Below are 18092 nucleotides of genomic sequence, written 5' to 3'. Positions count from 1 at the left end.
GTTCTCTTAATGATACTTTTTTTTTCTGTCTTGTTACTATAAATAAATTCAGCTACCAACCTTCAAAAACTTATAAAGGTTATCTTCAGCTATGCATGAGATTGATTGAACGCTCTTTACTCTCCCCCCTTTTCAAGAAAGAATTGGGGAATGATAATTCAACATCTCCAAAATCTAAATGATGGAAGACTGGAAAGTAGGCTTTAATAACACCAGCCTTAAGAATGGCGTCCAGGTTCCCTACTGATTCTTGGGTTGGTCTGTCTGATAATTATGGAATTATTGCCCTGGACCTCCTCAAATATTGCAGCAATTATTTCCATTCTTAAGGGGGGGGTCTGGACTTGGTGCTGGGGGCTGTGGGTGGGGTGGCTGCAGGGTGATGAGCAGTTTTATTTTAAAGGACCAAGTAAGTACAAAGGCCTCCCGAGGTAACACACGAGATGCTCCTATAGCAGAGGGCACTTGGCTGTCCCCCGACTACCACTGAGTGATGTGAATGTGTTCTGTGGGCCGCAGGACCTGTGAGAAAGAAGAATGAATCTAAAAGGGAATATCGGACTGTGCAGAAAAGAACAATAGTTTAATTGGGCTTCCTTATGTGTAAGGTGAAGAGATTGGACTATCACTACGTAATTGCTAAGATACTAAACTTGGAAGCTTTTTATTTAAATTTAAAATCTTTGTCTTTTAATAAGATTTCACTCAATGTACAGACTTTTGTGTATATCGGTTTTAGGACTGTTGATGATGGTCTTGGAATGTACTTTTCAAAGTATACTTTGAAAATGTTGTACTTTAAAATAGGCACAACGATTATATATCCACAAAATTTTAAAACTATACTAAGAATTATAGCTGTAGTTCTCGTATATCTGTTTATGATACTATTCTTAGTAGGTATTGAGAAATATTTGTTGCAGTTATCTCTTTGGTTCTTACTGTTTTCTTTTTAAATAAACGTGTAATAATGTCCAAATGGCAGTGCTTCCCATGTTAAAAATAGTAACATTTAAATTCAGTAAAGGTATATTGGTTTACTTTTCCAGTCATTGCATTATAAAGTTCTTCAGCTTATTACTTTTTGGTTGGTTTTAACATATCACATATTAGAATTTGTCTTCAGTTCACCTATTCTACCCAGAAATTTAAGTGGTTATTTCAAAAATTACAGTAGTTTCCTTCAAAAAACATTAAGAATTTTTTCTGTTTATATGTAGGAAGAAATTGAAAAAGTGTTAGCAAAATAGAAAAATTATTTTTATGGATAATATGTATTCCTGCTTATATACATCATTACTTGAATTTAAATGAACACTTTGATAAAGTATTTTAATTAACTGTGTGTGGATCTTGTAAAAAAAAAAAAAGTGAATGCACTCACATTTATTTATTGCAAGGGGAAAATAAAAATGAAACAAATAGAAACTATATTGTTGAGAGTTGGTTTATCCTATGGGTTTCCTAAGTATAAATGGATTTTATAGCCAAGAATAAATTTATTAATATGTGAAATATTCAATTTATATCACTTAAAGAATAAAGTAAATGCTTTTTATTGGTTTATACTGTCATTAACTAAAACTCATTTTCTTTTCATTAGAGCATTAGCAAGTTAATTCGTTTTGCATACCTGATAGCACAAAGTTCAAATGGCTTTAGTAACAGGCTTAAAATAAATCCATGGGATAATATGTTATGGGGGTGGGAGCAAGAATTTCATAGCTGGAGCTTGTATGCTATTCAGGTATCTGCAGAGGCACATAGCTGTTGGCAGAAAACCCTAAGGATAGTCCTTGTGACAAGTTTTCTGATTTTAATTAAAAGTAATCCTAGGACAAAGACTCTGGAACTGATTCTTGAGTGATTCATTCACTCATGTATTGTTTATTTACTAAGTACCTTCTAAAGATTAGATACATACCTTTATGGAGCTTATAGTCTAGCAGGTAAAGTATTCAGAGTACCCTAGCTAGAGCTAGGTTATCTCAGGAAGGAAGAAAATAAAGTGGAAACTATTTAATTAGTACCTGTTATATACCAGGTATTATGGTCCATGACTTACTTTATAGGTTATCTCATTTAATCTTTGTGCCAATCATACAGGGTAAGTGGTATTTTCTTTATTTTTATAGATGAAGAGGTGATGTGTTAACCTGCCCAAAATTACTCAGCAAGTGAGATCAGTGGTTTGAACAAAATCTGCCTGACTCAATGACCCCAGTCCTTTTTTTCTGGACAGGAAAAATTGGAGAGGAAATGCAGAGTTGAGAAATACATAAGCAGCAACAGAATTAGAGTCCTCTGACGTTAGGCATGTCATTTTACTATCATAGTACTTGTTAAAGTGTGTCATTCAATAGCTAATCAATACACGTTTATTAAATGAGCGAGAAGTTAACCTATCTTGTCCTACTTCCCGACAGACTGTGTTATACTCAGGTGGAAGCTGGGCCGACAGGGGGCAAGAGCAGCTGTATGGTGTCATAGTTTTGTCGGTGCAGTTGATCTACCCGTTGGACAGATTTGTGGTGGCCCCTGATACAGGAAGATCATTTACATAAGGACAAATGATCATAAGGGTTACTTCTTTGGGTGTTTCTAAATTCTTCTTTACTGGAACTTTAACAAAATATTGATTACCTACATCCTCATATGAGAAATATTGACAACTGTCTTTAGCAGTCTTCAGTAATGAATTTTATAACATATGTACAACTTTTCTCCAGATAATTATTTATAAACCCTCTGTAAAAGCAAAAGCTATACATAATATTAAAATTATCCTTGAAAAGTATTTTTCTAAACTGAAGTAAAGTGATGGGCAACAACAGAATTTGAGTCCTTTGAGGTTATGTAATTTTAATATCAGAGTCCTCATTAAAGTACTGCATGTACCCAGCTGCTTGGGAGGCTGAGGCAGGAGAATCGCTTAAGCCCAGGAGTTGGAGGTTGCTGTGAGCTGTGTGAGGCCACGGCACTCTACCGAGGCCCATAAAGTGAGACTCTGTCTCTACAAAAAAAAAAAAAAGTACTGCATGTAAGAGGCAGAGCTTTGAGAATGACGAAGGTTAGGTGATTAGCTTGTTTCAAACACTAAATATCAATGCACCGCAACTGTGGTCTTTGGTGGGCACCTGGATCGTGCCTCTCATTGTAAACAAACACCCTGTGTTTTGTATAATGGAAGTATAGTGGCCAAGGTGACTTTTTTTTTTTTTTTTTTAGTTTAAAGATCCAGACTGTTTGCCTATCAAATTGGAATGCTGTCCTACTTTTCAAGACAATAAACTGTAGAATTCTCTGTTGGGAAGATATATGTTGACTTCAAGAAGCAACTTTGAATGCATGAATGAGTATTTGGCTTAGGTCTAGGGTTACATGCCATAGAACATGAAAGAAGTGATTTTTTTTTTTTTATTTTCACATATACATGTGTTCATTAGGCTTCCCCTTTTTGCCTTCACAAAATTAAAAAGGCTTAAAATCTAACAACAATAACAATGTTTAAGATGGGGACCAGAAACAAAAACCTCGCAAAGAACCAATGAAGACAAATACATTCAGAAAAGAAATCAGACGATTTTTCAAATTATCTTTTATTTTTATTTATAAGTATTAGTTATCTATTCTTTGATACTTTGGGAAAAAACATAATAGGAAGTAGTTAATTGATGATTCCATGCTGAACCTCAGAGTCAAAGCATTCTATAATAGACATACTCTTATTTGACAATGTGAATGTTACTTTCTTTGCATTACTAGTATTATTATTGCTTAATACTTCATTGCAGCCATCATCTGATTTCTTTTCTGAAAGAAGTGATTTTTACCATAGGATTGCTGCTGGAAAAGGTCTGTTTTAGAGTAGCATTACATCTTTTTTTTTTTTTTTTTTGTAGTTTTTTTGGCCAGAGCTGGGTTTTGAACCCACCACCTCCGGCATATGGGGCCAGTGCCCCACTCCGTTGAGCCATAGGCGCCACCCCAAGTAGCATTACATCTTGATGGGCACAGATAACTAAGTTAGTCATCCTGTTAAATGGAGTTATTTAGTATTTTCACCTGAAGGCTAAGGAGTACCTGCCAAGAGTGATTTGAGTTTTGGTTATAAGAGGACACTGCATTGTTCTCTCTGACTAGAGAAACTTTCTTGGGCCTGTGTGGTAAAATCAACCTATTGACATAGAGAAGATAGTTATATGCCGGTCTCTGTGGCCTCCAGAACTTGTACTTTGTTAACAAGTTTAAGAGATTTGTCATGTTACTTAAATATGAAAACAGGATCTGCTGGGTCACACTGTTACAAACTGAGTTGCATTCTGAAATATTGCAGTTTAATCTGTTAAAAGGAATTTTGTACTTACTTTTAGTCCTCAAAGTGTTAATGCAGCACACACTTTGAGGAACCATTTATAAACCAAGGTGTATGCTGAGCCTAAATATAGGCAAGGGTTATAGATAGTTACCTTTCTTTAATCAATGGCTTTGAAAAATCCCATGTTGTTTCCAACATGTTTTTCAGTGAACTAAAGCATAGTTATCATGCTAAGAATAGAGCAGTTGTTAGTAAACATAGTTTTACTAATTGGATTGTAATGGGACAGTTGTTATTAAATCCAGTTATTGCACTGGTATGTAGTGAGGCAGTTGTTATTAAAGCTCACTTATTTCTCATGCATAATAGCCTGAGAACCCCAGGTGTATAGTTCACTAAGTAGAAAGCTGACAGGAAGTTTGGAGGAATAACAAGCAAAGGAGTAGTCTCTGTTTTCAGGGATCAGAGAATTGTCCTTTTAAAAACAACAACAAAACTCATATGCTTTGAGTTCACACTGAAAGTCAAGCACTCAGAGTAGAATTTAAATATTTCTGAAACGTTCATTTCCAAAAAGGAAAAAATCTTTTTTAATTCAATGCAATCAGTCAGATCTGTCATGTGGGATGGAATCTTAAGGTAACAATTGAGGAGAATCTGGGTACAAGTCTGATTTTAAATAACCATTATAAGGCTTAAAGGCCCAAGGAAACAATTTACTCCTCAGAGGAAGCAGACACCTCTATATAGTTCTTCAAACAAAACGAACTAAGTCATTCACTGAGATCTATTAAAATAGATCATTTTATAGATAATTTTGGCAGATAAGTTGCTTATTAAAAATGCAGTCTAATAAATTTTAGAGTTGTTTAAAACGCTGTCTTGTCTAACAAGAGCTCGATCTTCCAGCCATTCATTTGGAAACAGATTTTGAAGTGTTTTTATACTGTATGGCCCCCATAGGGTTAGAGTCTTCATGTCCATGAGCTCATGATATGGAGAAGCCTTTCCCAGCACAAAGATGGAGCATAATATTAGGATTGGGGGAGTGGCGCATGCAAAATACTTTATAATAATTAGACTCTCTTTTCCATTTTATGAAAACTAACCTTTATCACTGTCTTATAATTTTATATATATGTATCATAAATGAGAGGACAAAAATATTTAGAAAATATGTAAACTTAATGTGAAAATTATTAATATTATTCTAAGACACCCAAGGCAATAATAGAGATTAGGACTGAGGCATAAGTTTTCCATGACTTATAACATTCACCTCTTGATTTTAAGCATAAATTCAGGCATACCATATATTTTATTAAATATGTAGATGAACCTGTTTGAGTATATTCTTTAATTCAAGAGCCATGATGGAAGAAAATCTAAAGAAAAAAATAAAGTTTCTCCAATTCAGTTTTTTTATGGGAGTAGGTCTTTAACCAAAATTTCCAGCATCTCCTTGCTGATCAGTTGTGACATTAACTAACAGAAGTCTGGATCTACTTCTTAAAAGGACACTCACATGAGACTGTGTCCTAGAAGCCACTGAACACATGGGGCACAGGAATGCTATTTCATTTAAGATTTAAGGGGGACATTTATTTTATAACAAACACAGATGAAGAAGACTGTAAAATTCACATTAATTATTAGGATAAATCTTACAAGATTTTAGTGTTACAGGATGCTCCATCTCCGTACTATCGTCTCCCTGTCCCAGCTCCTCCTCTGTCATTAGGGTGAGTCATTGGGAAACTTTCAGAACATCATAAAAGACATTGCATGACTATGAGTAGGATGAATGTATTTAAATTTAGTGCGATTATTTTAGTGGAAATTGGAATCAGAAATTTATAAAAAATGGCCTAAAACCCTGAGATTGTAGAATTTCACTTTGAAAATCCAACTACCATGTATAGCTTAAAAGGAAGTTGGTTAGGATATTTTTTAAAAGAGAATTTTTTAGCCACTGAGGAATATGACCCTATGAGGGTTGGAGAAGGTAAATATTATGGTTCCAGAGTTTCTGATTTTCCACCTGGGAAGGTAGGCCTTCGTTTCTTTAGGCTGAGCTGCAGCGAGGGTAGTGGCAGCACTGTCTCTGGAGGGCCTTACGTGGGCCAGGTAGTGTGCTCAGTGCTTTGTACACACAGATTCACAAAACCTTGTAAAGAGCACATCGTTTCTGTTACCTGGGATCTCACACTCCAGGTAGCTCCTGGACCTGCCTTCAGTCCCAGTTCCTTCTCACTTTAGGCCAGTGTTTTTATAGTCTGCTGTCTCAATATAGCCAAAGAGTTTGCTATAGTGGGAGAATTTTTATCGTCTTAGGCCTTTTCAGTAAAAGATGTATAAAGAGTGATCACTTGAAGTGTCTAAATTTTAATCCTCTGGCCTAAAACATAATATAGCCTCGACTATTGAAAGAGCTCTCATATTAAGGTGTCTAAATAATTTAAATTTAACTTCAGGAAAAAGGAAGAAGGAAGAATTATATGTTGGAAATTCACATGTAGTTCTAGTTTTCAAACAGAGCAAATGGTGACTGTTGAGAACTGGTGGTGGTGTCATCTTGTTCCTGAGCAAGGTTTTTAAACACGAATGTGCAGCAATCATTGGAAACCTGCATAAATTCACTAGCAAGTCAGATTTGCTTCTTGGATAGGCTCATTAGAGTATTAGATTTGCAAAATGCAAAGTCATAGCAACTGACCTTGAGTATGGCACCTTGCAAGGTCATCTCTCATTGTCTAACAGATAGAATGAGATGAATAGAGTGTAGGTTCTAGGATACATAGCTGGATCAATACCAGTTGAATAACTGCACCCAGAAGGTGATTGATGTCTAGTTGAAAATATATTTCTGATGGTATTTGACATGATTTGGTCCTCTACCTTGCAATAATTTTTACTAGATGTCTGTGTAAAGGTCCTGATTATCCAGAATTTTCCTAGGAGAAAGAAAGACTGCATATGCAATGAACCCAAAGCCAAATAAGAACATGAAATCACATTAACAGTAGACAGCAGTGTGGAGGATTCTCAGGTTTAAAAACTGAAAAACAAGTATAAATTGAGAGGAATATGATTCGAGGGTTTAAATTCATTAGATTTTATTAATAGACATTATTACTCATAGACATAAGAAATATAGTTGTGTGAACCAAATTAAATTAATGGGTTTGCTTCCCTTTTCCTTACCAGTAATTTTACCGAATAATAAAGATTTTTTTACCAATATTTTTATAATAGAGTAAGACACCTCAAAGATAAATTACACCTATATCAAGTGCTTTTAATCAAACTTTATTTAGGTGCATGTTACAAATTACGAAATACAATTAAACATACCGAAGTCTTATTTTGTGATGCTTTTGCCTAACTTGGGCTTAGTAATTCTCTCTTCTAACTTGCTTTCATAGTCTTCCTTCTACAGGAAATTTTTCTGATTTATTTTTAACTTAAGCAGTTACTTAGCTTTAATTGTTATATCTTTATATCTTTTTAGAGAAAACATGCAAGTATGTAATAAATGTATATATGTATGTTTTTTGTTTTTTGTTTTTTTTTTTGTAGAGACAGAGTCTCACTTTATGGCCCTCGGTAGAGTGCCATGGCCTCACACAGCTCACAGCAACCTCAAACTCCTGGGCTTAAGCGATTCTCTTGCCTCAGCCTCCCAAGCAGCCGGGACCACAGGTGCCAACCACAACGCCTGGCTATTTTTTGGTTGCAGTTTGGCTGGGGCCGGGTTCGAACCCGCCTCGGCACATGGGGCCGGCGCCCCACCAACTGAGCCACAGGCGCTGCCCTGTATGTATGTTTTTATTCCTAGAAATATTTTCTCCCACAAAAATATAGACTCTAGACTCCGTGAATTTGAGGACCTTGTCAGTCTTTGTTGCTCTGTTCCTTTCACCTAGCACGGGTCTAGTCCATAGTACATGTAGTGGCCTAGTAAGTATTTGTTAAAGGAAATAATACCTCAAATGATTTTGACTAAGTTCATTTGCCACGTATTGACTCTATATATTATAATTTGCGTTTCACTCCTATGATTTGATGTTAGCCAAAAGTGAACAATTGCTAAGTAGGCCCAATGAATATAAAAAGAAAATTATGCTTAAAATGTACTTGTAGCCTATAACTATAGGTTAGCTATGCTAAGTTATTTAGTAACAATGCAAGACAGATCCATTTAGTAGTCAAATATTATAAAAGAAAAATATTAACAGTAATTACTAATTATGTTCCACTATTATAGGTCCATTATTTAATAAAGAGAATGGGTGAATTGTTGTGTGAGGTATTATATAAAAGTCAGAATATCAGAGCCCTTGACCAAGAATCAGAGTTCTCAAGTTCAGATCCTGATTCTACCATTTATTAGTTGTCTGACCTTTGAAAAGTCACGTTCACCACTCTGAGTTTCAGTTTTTACATCTGTAAAATGAATTTAGGAACAGTAATTGCAAGATCAGTGTGAGGATTAAAAGACATACTATGTAAAGCGATTAACCCAGCACCTGACCTGGCACACTGTAAAAATAATAAAAGCAAGCTATTAATGATATAAATAAGAACTGTTTCCACCAAGTGTAACACACACTGAGAGATATACATAGGTATGTATATGTGTCATTTCCTTTATGCAAAGACATGGAGATGTGGATTATTCCAAGCCATGGACACAAATTTGGGAACCAGTGCTAGAACCCTAGCCCTCTGACTTTAAATCCTGTTTGCATCCTAACTCTTCTAAACACGATATGGAAAAAGATTGCTAGACTAATGCTGAACAGCCAGCCACAGGATCATCTGAACAGCCTTTCAAGAAGAAAAAGCAGGCAAATAATCAAAATAAAAGAGAATGGCAGCAACAGAAAAAAGATGCACTGGCCCCCTTGCATTTGCACAAATAGAGAATCCAGAGTATAACATAGAAAGAACTTTATTTTGTAAATATTTTTATAAATAATTTTGATTTATCTATTATTGAATACAAAGAATTTTATTTTATAAATATTTTTATAATTTTAATTTTTGAGTCAACATTATTACCTGTGTAATAGATAAAGTATATTTTTCTTCTTTTTTAATTAGCATACAATATTTGTACATACAGTACACACAGTGATGTTTCAATACTAACAGGGAAGAATTTCTTCCTGGTATTTAAATCTGAGCAAACATATACAATTTAAACAACATTTAAATATTTAGTTTAGTTTATCACAACAGTGATTTTCAAAATTGTGTACTATCATTAAGTTTGAACCTCCTTTATTTTGTTTCCATAGAATGCCGAAATTTCTGTTTTTGAAGTAAATATACGCTTTGTTGGTGGACTACTCTCAGCCTACTATCTTTCAGGAGAAGAGGTAAGATAAAAAGTAGTATATAAATGTGAATTATAAAGTGTCTCATATTACGATTTTTGGTAAAATATTCCGTTTGTGATATATATTTAGGGGGAATCCATTAAATTTTCATATTTTGATGGAACTGTAGCTTACACTGAATTTTTTATAATATGTACTAATTAAATGAGCAAGCCAGGAAAGTTTGGCAGAACATATTGTCGGGGAATGTTAAGTAAGGCCTTTTAAAAAAACCTGGCTCCCATTATGTTATATATGGGGTGATTATGATTACAAATTATGTTTGCTTGTGGGCAAACTGGAGAGGTTTAGTGTAGTGCCAGGTTTGTGGATGAAATTTGTTCTAATTATTTTAATGTTAGTATAATGTTAGCTTAATAAAAACTTTTAAAATGAAGAAAGCATGGCAAATAAAACTTAAACATTATAGCCTTTATGAAATTGAGGTGAATGAGACACCCAGCTACCCAGTGAACAGTCCCATGGGCCAGTGTCCCTGTGTAAAGTGCTTTGGAGCTGCTCCTGGGTCGAGGCTTAATTAATTATTGGCTGCTTGGAGCAAAGCCGTAGTTTTTAATTTAGCTGTCTTTTATTGATAGATTGTGAAAGGATTTTTGTATCCTCATAAAGGGCACTGATGCTGTTTTCTTGAAAGGTTTTGGACAACTCTATGAATAAGGTAAGTGTCCACTAGAGGTTGTTGGAATGAACCTGACCTTTAATGTGGACGGCGTTAAGAGCTCGCGTTATGGAAAAACAGTCACGTATTCCATCTGCACGTCAATCAGATTTGCATTAGCTTCAGCATCCTGGCTGGTGGAAAGAGTGGATCTTACCCAGTGTAGTATTTCATGTATTTCTATGCTCCTTCAAACAGATTTAAGCAGAACAATAAATGTTTAATGAGAAAAGCTGCTTGACTTTGTTCCTGCCTCTCAAGTACTTTCCTAACCAAATCAAAACGGCCCTCACAATCTTTGGATCTTTTTTCCTCTCTCTTTAGATTTTATTCCACCATAGATGGTCTCCACATATGTAAATGGCTTCTATATTCCCCTCTACCTGTCCTGTTTTAAGTGTTACATTTTTTCTTCATTATGAACTCTGCTACCTTCTTAGCCAGGAGAATGCCTCTTCTTTCCTTATTTTTTTTTAGTTTTTCCTGTTCCAAATACCTTTATTTGTTCAATTCAGTTTAGAGTGCACTAAGCATTAAGCTAAAAAAGAAAGAAAGCTCTTATATTTTTTAAAATTTCAGACTTAGAATTCGGCGATGCTATTTTAGTTAACAGATTTCTTCTTTCAGAATACTTGTCCTTGAATGTGCAACGCCTGCGTGTTCTCATTGCTTTTGACGTGGCGTGCTAGGGTGACCTTGGTTTTAACTTTCTCCATAATTTATGCGGAAGTGAGACAGTTTGGTAGAAATAGGACTATCTCATTCTGTGTCTGAGCCTAGTTAGGATAATAGTGCATACAAAAGGAAACAAACAATGTATTTCTTCTAAATATGCATCATGTTCAATTAGTATACTTTTCACTTATAACAGAACTTACATGTATGTGTTTATATGTATATACCGAATGATATAAATATATTTGTATACTGATAATATGCACAGATATTATAGTTTGCTTATAGATTAAAAATTTGCCTAAGACTTTGTAAGGATTTTTTTTAATTCTGTATTTAAATAACGTCAATAAAGAAATGCCTACAGAGAATACCCCATTGCAAGTAACTACTCTTTTGGTATATTTGTCCTCATCACTATGCAAATGCTGTTATTTTTTCTAGATATTCTGTATTTTAATTTTTTTTTTTTTTTTAGAGACAGAGTCTCACTTTATGGCCCTTGGTAGAGTGCCGTGGCCTCACACAGCTCACGGCAACCTCCAACTCCTGGGCTCAAGCGATTCTCTTGCCTCAGCCTCCTGAGTAGCTGGGACTACAGGCGCCTGCCACAACGTCCAGCTATTTTTTGGTTGCAGTTTGGCCGGGGCCGGGCCTGAACCCGCCACCCTCTGTACATGGGGCCGGCGCCCCACCGACTGAGCCACAGGCGCTATATTTTAATTTTTATGATTAAAAATTTAAGATTTTTGTTTACTTTTCTGTGTTTCTACAGAATACATTTTAATTTTAGTTATAAAGATGCATCTTTTTAGCATATTTTATTCTTGATAGTTCTCTAAGTGTTGGACAGTTAGGTTGTTTCCAATATCCCTTTATTTTAAATAAAAAAGCTGTAATCAATCAATAAATATTTATTCTCTGAAGTGGTGTTGCCAGATGAGAAATGATTATTACCAGATGGTTTTAATACCATTTCTTGCCTGTACTTCACAGTTAGCTCTTCACTGACAATTCTTTTTCGTTTTGATGAATGAAAAAGGGAATTGTCTGTCAAGAATGTGATCTAGAAAAGTTATTTTACCCTAGGTCTATTCTTGAGGTATTTGTATCAAGTGGAAAATAGATGACTGTTCATTCAATAGAAAGAACACCAACAGGGCCAAATTAGGAATAATTTCAGATTATGAATGATTATGGTTTTAGTTAGTTGATGAAGTTCTCTACCACACACTTTTATGTAGATCAGCAGAGTTTGGAAGGTGTCTAAATCAGTTCATCATCTTCTTCAGTTCACAACACTGTGATTTCATCACTGAGGCTCAGGAGTAGTTTCAGAGCAAAACAACATCAGAAGTATATGGGACCATATTAAAACTCAAAATTCTTAAATTTATATTGCAAAAGCAGGTGAGAAAGTACTGTTGATTTGTGATGCAGACTTCAAGAAAGTTTTAGTTACAAACTCTGAACAATAATCAAGAGTGCCATATCAGAAACATGAAATAGAGGTAGTAATTGATTATGGGCACTTAGTCAAAAATTAGAAATACTTCAACTTGGTTAAAATATTTTGTAGTAGAGTTTAAAAAAAAAAATTAAGCCTCAGTGTTTTCAAAGATTATATAAGAAACTCAAACAGGGGCGGCGCCTGTGGCTCAAAGGAGTAGGGCGCTGGCTCCATATACTGGAGGTGGCAGGTTCAATCCTGTCCCCGGCCAAAAACTGCAAAAAAAAAAAAAAGAAACACTAAACAGGCCTCTCTCATCTTTTCTACTTCATGAGTGAGACCCACTTCCAACTCTCTTTGGAAATGCTCTAAACTTTCTGTTCGTTACCCTGAACAAAAAGGAAACTCAAACAATGACAATGACAAACAAGTAGGCTGGAGATAAGATGAATGCTAAATAGGAATGATAGGTATTAACAATAAATTTTAAAATAGCATTACTTTATTATAAGCTCAAAGAGAACTAGAGTCCTCACTAGAGACAGTAAATGTAGCAGCGTCTAGACTATCATCATTCAAATAATATCCTACAGAGCACTAGTTTCTTTTGTATGGCATACTGAAAAATAAGTTTAGAAAAAGCTACATCCTATATTCTTTCTTAAAAAACCACAGTGCACAGAAAAAGAAACAAATTTATTTATATTTTGTTTCCCATACTTGTTTAATTATAAACTCCCTCGTCCTTTTTAACGTAACATCCCCTAACAGTAAGTTAGAATTATTGTTTCCCAGAACCATTTTAGGGAAAGGCCTCGGTAGAATAACCAAAGCAAAAATGATTTTAAAAATTGACAAGCACAAAACAGAAATGAGAAGAATGTATATGAATATACCATGTAATGATTTTGTTTTATAACAGAAATAATGGCTATATTGAGCAGAAAGTAAATTCAGTAGCACATAGAAATGCCACAAAAGGAAAGAGAAGGCTGAAAAAACAACTTGGAACCAAGAGCCACAGGTTCATAGAGGATCTCTGTAGCTTGACTACCTCCCCAAGATGTCCTAGAATTAGTAAACATGGTTATTCTAGTTTTGTTTTACTCTGCTCAACATACGAAGTCCCTGAAGAAAGTAATTGGCAGAGTTTCAGTTACATGTAGCCCCTTGGGGGTCTTGGGGAATGAACAAATGAAGGATCTGAAGGAGGGTTTCAATTCCGTATTCTGTGAAGACTGAGTATGAGGAAGGATAAATGATTCTTGAACAGGACATTGAGGCTCTTTTGGAAGAGAAGGGAGAATAGATGCTTGGAAGTCAAAAACCAGACGTAGTCTACTATGGTGAAAGAGAGGGTGGCGGAGGAAGTAGATGAGCTGTATGGAAATGATCATTTGATCAGATACTTGTAAAATTATAGTTGGTTTTAAAACTATCCTGACTGTATTTAGAACTGACAGTTTTTGATACTCAAAGGAAGTATTCAGCTAGTAGATTTTACGTTTGGGAACTGGAAAAACAATAGCTAACTCTTGGAAGCCAAAATGGTTGTAGAACTAGTTTTCCTTGAGAAAAGGTGGGGAAGACGCCTAATCTAAAACGGGTCCACATCTAGATAGAATCTTACCTTAGATCCAAGATAATGTCTTCCTTTGAAGGCAGCAAAAGGGCTTTTCCTAAATTCCCCCAAAAGTTATCCACTGCCACAGATGCCAATGCAAAAGATAGCTGAAGGAGACTTATTAACTAAGAAAAGTAGCTAATCCCACTGGATTTTAAGATTGTCAAGGTGAAACACAGGGAAAGGGTGAGAGAGTGAGGCAGGAGGAGAGAGATTATCATAGTAGAAGTCAGGCACGTAGAGTATTTGGAAGGTTAGAAATGGATTTTGTAGAGTTTGTTTAGTGGTAGATAATCATTAAAGTGTTTAGAAATTCCCAAGAAAATTGAGTTATGTTGATGTGATTACCATTCAAACTCAGGACTGCAGCAATCCCCTAGAGAGTGACTCATCCCTCAGAATATCCTGCCTCATGCTACAGAAAAATTAAAGTGGTTTACAGAAAATGTGCATGATGCAGACAGAGCTGGGGAAAAACAGAATATGGTGAGGGTATGTTAAAGTTGCAGATAAGATTAGCACATAGCAGTGCGTTCTGCCGGCTTGTAAATCATCTGGGCTTTGGATGGCAATGTATCTTTAGGTTTCTCAGTGGTCGGAGCAAAGAAAAAAGAATTAACAGCAATTCGGGTTTGCTAATTTTGTGTACTCTAAAAATAAATTTCTATAAAACAGAACTAAGTGATATAAACAAGAAAAATCCAGTAGTACATCTGGATCTATCAATAACATGTTAGCACCCTGCAAAATCCTGCCTAGGTTATAAAAATTAAGTTGACATTTATCCTCCTCTCTCATATATATGGAAGGTATTCCCGTATGATCTCTAGCAAAGTAGGTTTAAATCCAGAAAGCAGAGAGAGCAACAAAAGGCAGAATTGAAAAGAAAAAAAAAAATGAAGTAACAGATTTATGCAATACAGTTAAGAGAAAGGAGTGAAATAGTGGTATGGTGAAATTAAAAAACGTGTAATTAAATTCTTCTATACACTATAAACAATGAGAATTTTTAAGTAAAATACATGTATATTGCTGCAATTAAAATATGTTAGAAATATACACATAATTAAAATGGTAAAACCACATGAAAATTTAAAAATAATCTTAAATAAAAACTAGATCAGGGAATGACTGTATAATATTAAAATTAGACCACTTAATAGACAACTGAAATATAAGTATCTCATTAAATTTTGTTGAAGGCAACCAAAGTCATACTTAGAGAAATATATAACTCTCAAGGTCTGTATTAATAACAAATAAATATATAGCTCACTGAGTCTGTATTTCATTAATTTCAAAAAGAACAAAAATGAGATACAATAGAAATAACAAAGTAAAAGATGAGAAAAAGGCTATACTATTCTTACAGAGCTTTGTCTTCCTTCCATTCATCAACATCCTTGAGAAAATAATCTTCTGAGAAAGTCCTGGCTAGTGAGAACCATATTAGTCATTTATTAAGAGGCAGCTAGATTTGATAGACGTGAGTCTGAGTAGTTTCCCTGCAGGGATATGTCTGTATAGTGGCCTGACCTGGGCAAAGAAGCACATTGAAAGGGTGGTGGTCACACTGGGCAGTGAGTCAGATAAAGCAGCGAGAGATATGCCCAGAGACACAGTTGTAATGTGGGAGAAGTCACCTATCTCTTTAGATTTTGGATGAATGCCATCCATGTATCAGACACTGCTCTTGGCCTTGAGATTTGCCAAAGATAAAAATATCGCCGAATCCCTGGCCTTATGGAGCTTATATTTTAGTGAGGAACTGCAACTCTCATAAACCAAAACTGGAAACCTTGAATAGACCCATAAGAAAAACAAGTTATGTTTTTGGTTGGTTTTGGTTTTGGTATGACAGAACAATAGCAGGCAAAAAATGAACGTAGAGGTGCCCACCCGGACGGACCTTCTTTCTTCCATCTCCCTGCTCAGTCAGCTCCCCACTGTGGCACTAAAGAAAGATGTCAGCTTGCTGCGTGGTCTCCTTGCAAACCTGCACCGGTCCCTATGGCTGTGCAAGTTGAGCCATTTTGATTTGGCCTCAGCCTGCCTTTTCTGGGTTTGTTCATTACCTTCCTCACATATCCTCCTCTGTAACTGTAATGGGCTTTCTCCCCCGAACCCCAAAATACATCAAGTACATCTGTGTATATTTCATATCCACATTCTTCCCTTTACCCAGAATGGCTTCCCCAACTTAGTTGTGGCCCCTGTGGAAGGCCCTCCCTGGCTGTCCTGTGCAAAGCCTTCCCTTTCTCTCCTCCTTGAAAGGAGAATCAAGCATTTCCTTTCCTGAATCCGCTGCATATGTTCCCCTATATAGTTAATTGTTTATGGGTCTGTGAGTCCTTTCACCTCCTTACTTCATTTTCTCACTAGAATTTATACAACTCAAAAATAAGAATTATATTTCCACTGTTTTTATAACCCCTTGCTTAGCCTTGTATGCCTGACACTAGAAAACATTTAGTAAATGTTTATTGACTAAACTCTTCATTAGGTTTTTTGAGACTCTTTACCTTTTAAAACTCCAGCAGAAAATTCTTTCAATGACTTTTAAAATCTATACATTGATAACATAAATAAGCAACTGGCCTAGAAGGCTTGGGAGAAGGGATGGAAGAGAGAATGTAGTAATGTGATTGAAAATATGCGTAACATCCGTATAAATCCCCAGGACATCACCCACTCCCTACCTCTAACCTCCCAACACCAGCAGAACATCTTCCATTTTGTCTGTTCTTACATGCTGATTCTCTGAAAGAGTTTCAAAAACCCATGAGCTAGAGACTGTTAAATCATTACTAAATATGGTAGACCATTTATTATTATAGACCTTTTAAATAGAATTGACAGTGTTAGAGCATTTTCTGAAATTGAAACCTATGAAGAAATTATAAAAAGTAAATGTGAATGGGATAATTGGAGGAAACTATCCAGCTGAAACTTTTTTAAACCATTTAATGCATTTATATCAATTTCCTGAAAAGAAACAATTTTAATCATTCATCAAATGATACTGTTTAGATCACTTTACTAATATGTTTGGTCCTGTGGCTTCTTAGAGGCTCAGATTGAATATATTCTGAATACTAATTGACTTGATATCTATTATTGAAATTTTTATAAGATGAAAGGAATATATTACACTGAATAGCTAATATGTTCATTTTAAAAAGTTTAATTTAGTGAAACATTAGAGAGCAGCAATGTTGCTTATATTTGAAATTAAATTTTCATGGTTAATGAGTTACAACTGTCACACATCGAATATGCCATTTTGATTGGTAAATTCAATTTATACTTTAAAAGGAATGTAGGATTAGGCAGAATTGATTAAAAAATGACATACATTTTAATGAAATGAAATTACTACCTTTTTTTGTCCTAGAGTGAATTACAGAAATCATACCTACTCCCTAACTCAGGTTTGTTATATGTGTCTCCCTCTGTATAAACCTCTATCCTGAGTTTATAACTGCTTTTGAAAGCGTAGACATTTTGTCAGCTGGTAGAATTTTATCTCAGCAATTCACGAGAGCATTTCTACATTTCACTAGTAATTCCAACCCTAAAGCACATTCATACTCATGTATGAATGGTGGAAGCTGATTGCCAAGGGAGTACTTGACACCTAAAGGAAAGGGATGGTCAGAAAGTTCACTTGTTTCTTAGAATATATTTTTATTCCTTTCAGTTTAGCACAGTTCCTTGCACTTGGTAGCAAACTGCAAATTGACATCAGTGAGAAAAGACCTAGGTTATTCAGCAGCAACCATCTCAAAATCCCTGTGAATTAAGACAATATGATCTGCCTCAAGTGTGCTTCTCATCCATTCCCTTCAGAGCCCAGCCTGATGGAGCAGCAGCCATTGTCATGGGGGGCAGGGGAGGGGAGGAAGTGGCACTGAAGGGGAGCTCGGCAAATCTCACACTGGCTTTTAACGCATCTCTGTGAA

General features: G+C 35.4%; 1 protein-coding gene across 2 annotated transcripts in view; it reads left to right on the top strand.

Annotated features, from left to right (window-relative positions):
• The window catches only part of MAN1A1 (mannosidase alpha class 1A member 1), a 195483-nt gene that overhangs the window by 62074 nt on the left and 115317 nt on the right, over positions 1 to 18092 (top strand). For both annotated transcript variants that reach the window (XM_053590549.1, XM_053590550.1), the window contains exon 5: positions 9622 to 9702. In XM_053590549.1, coding sequence (XP_053446524.1) covers positions 9622 to 9702 — 81 coding nt within the window. The remainder of the gene's footprint in view (positions 1 to 9621; positions 9703 to 18092) is intronic.

This window comes from Nycticebus coucang, chromosome 5 (assembly GCF_027406575.1).
Source record: "Nycticebus coucang isolate mNycCou1 chromosome 5, mNycCou1.pri, whole genome shotgun sequence".
NCBI lineage: Eukaryota > Metazoa > Chordata > Mammalia > Primates > Lorisidae > Nycticebus > Nycticebus coucang.
This window is presented reverse-complemented; position numbering and strand designations above follow the sequence as displayed.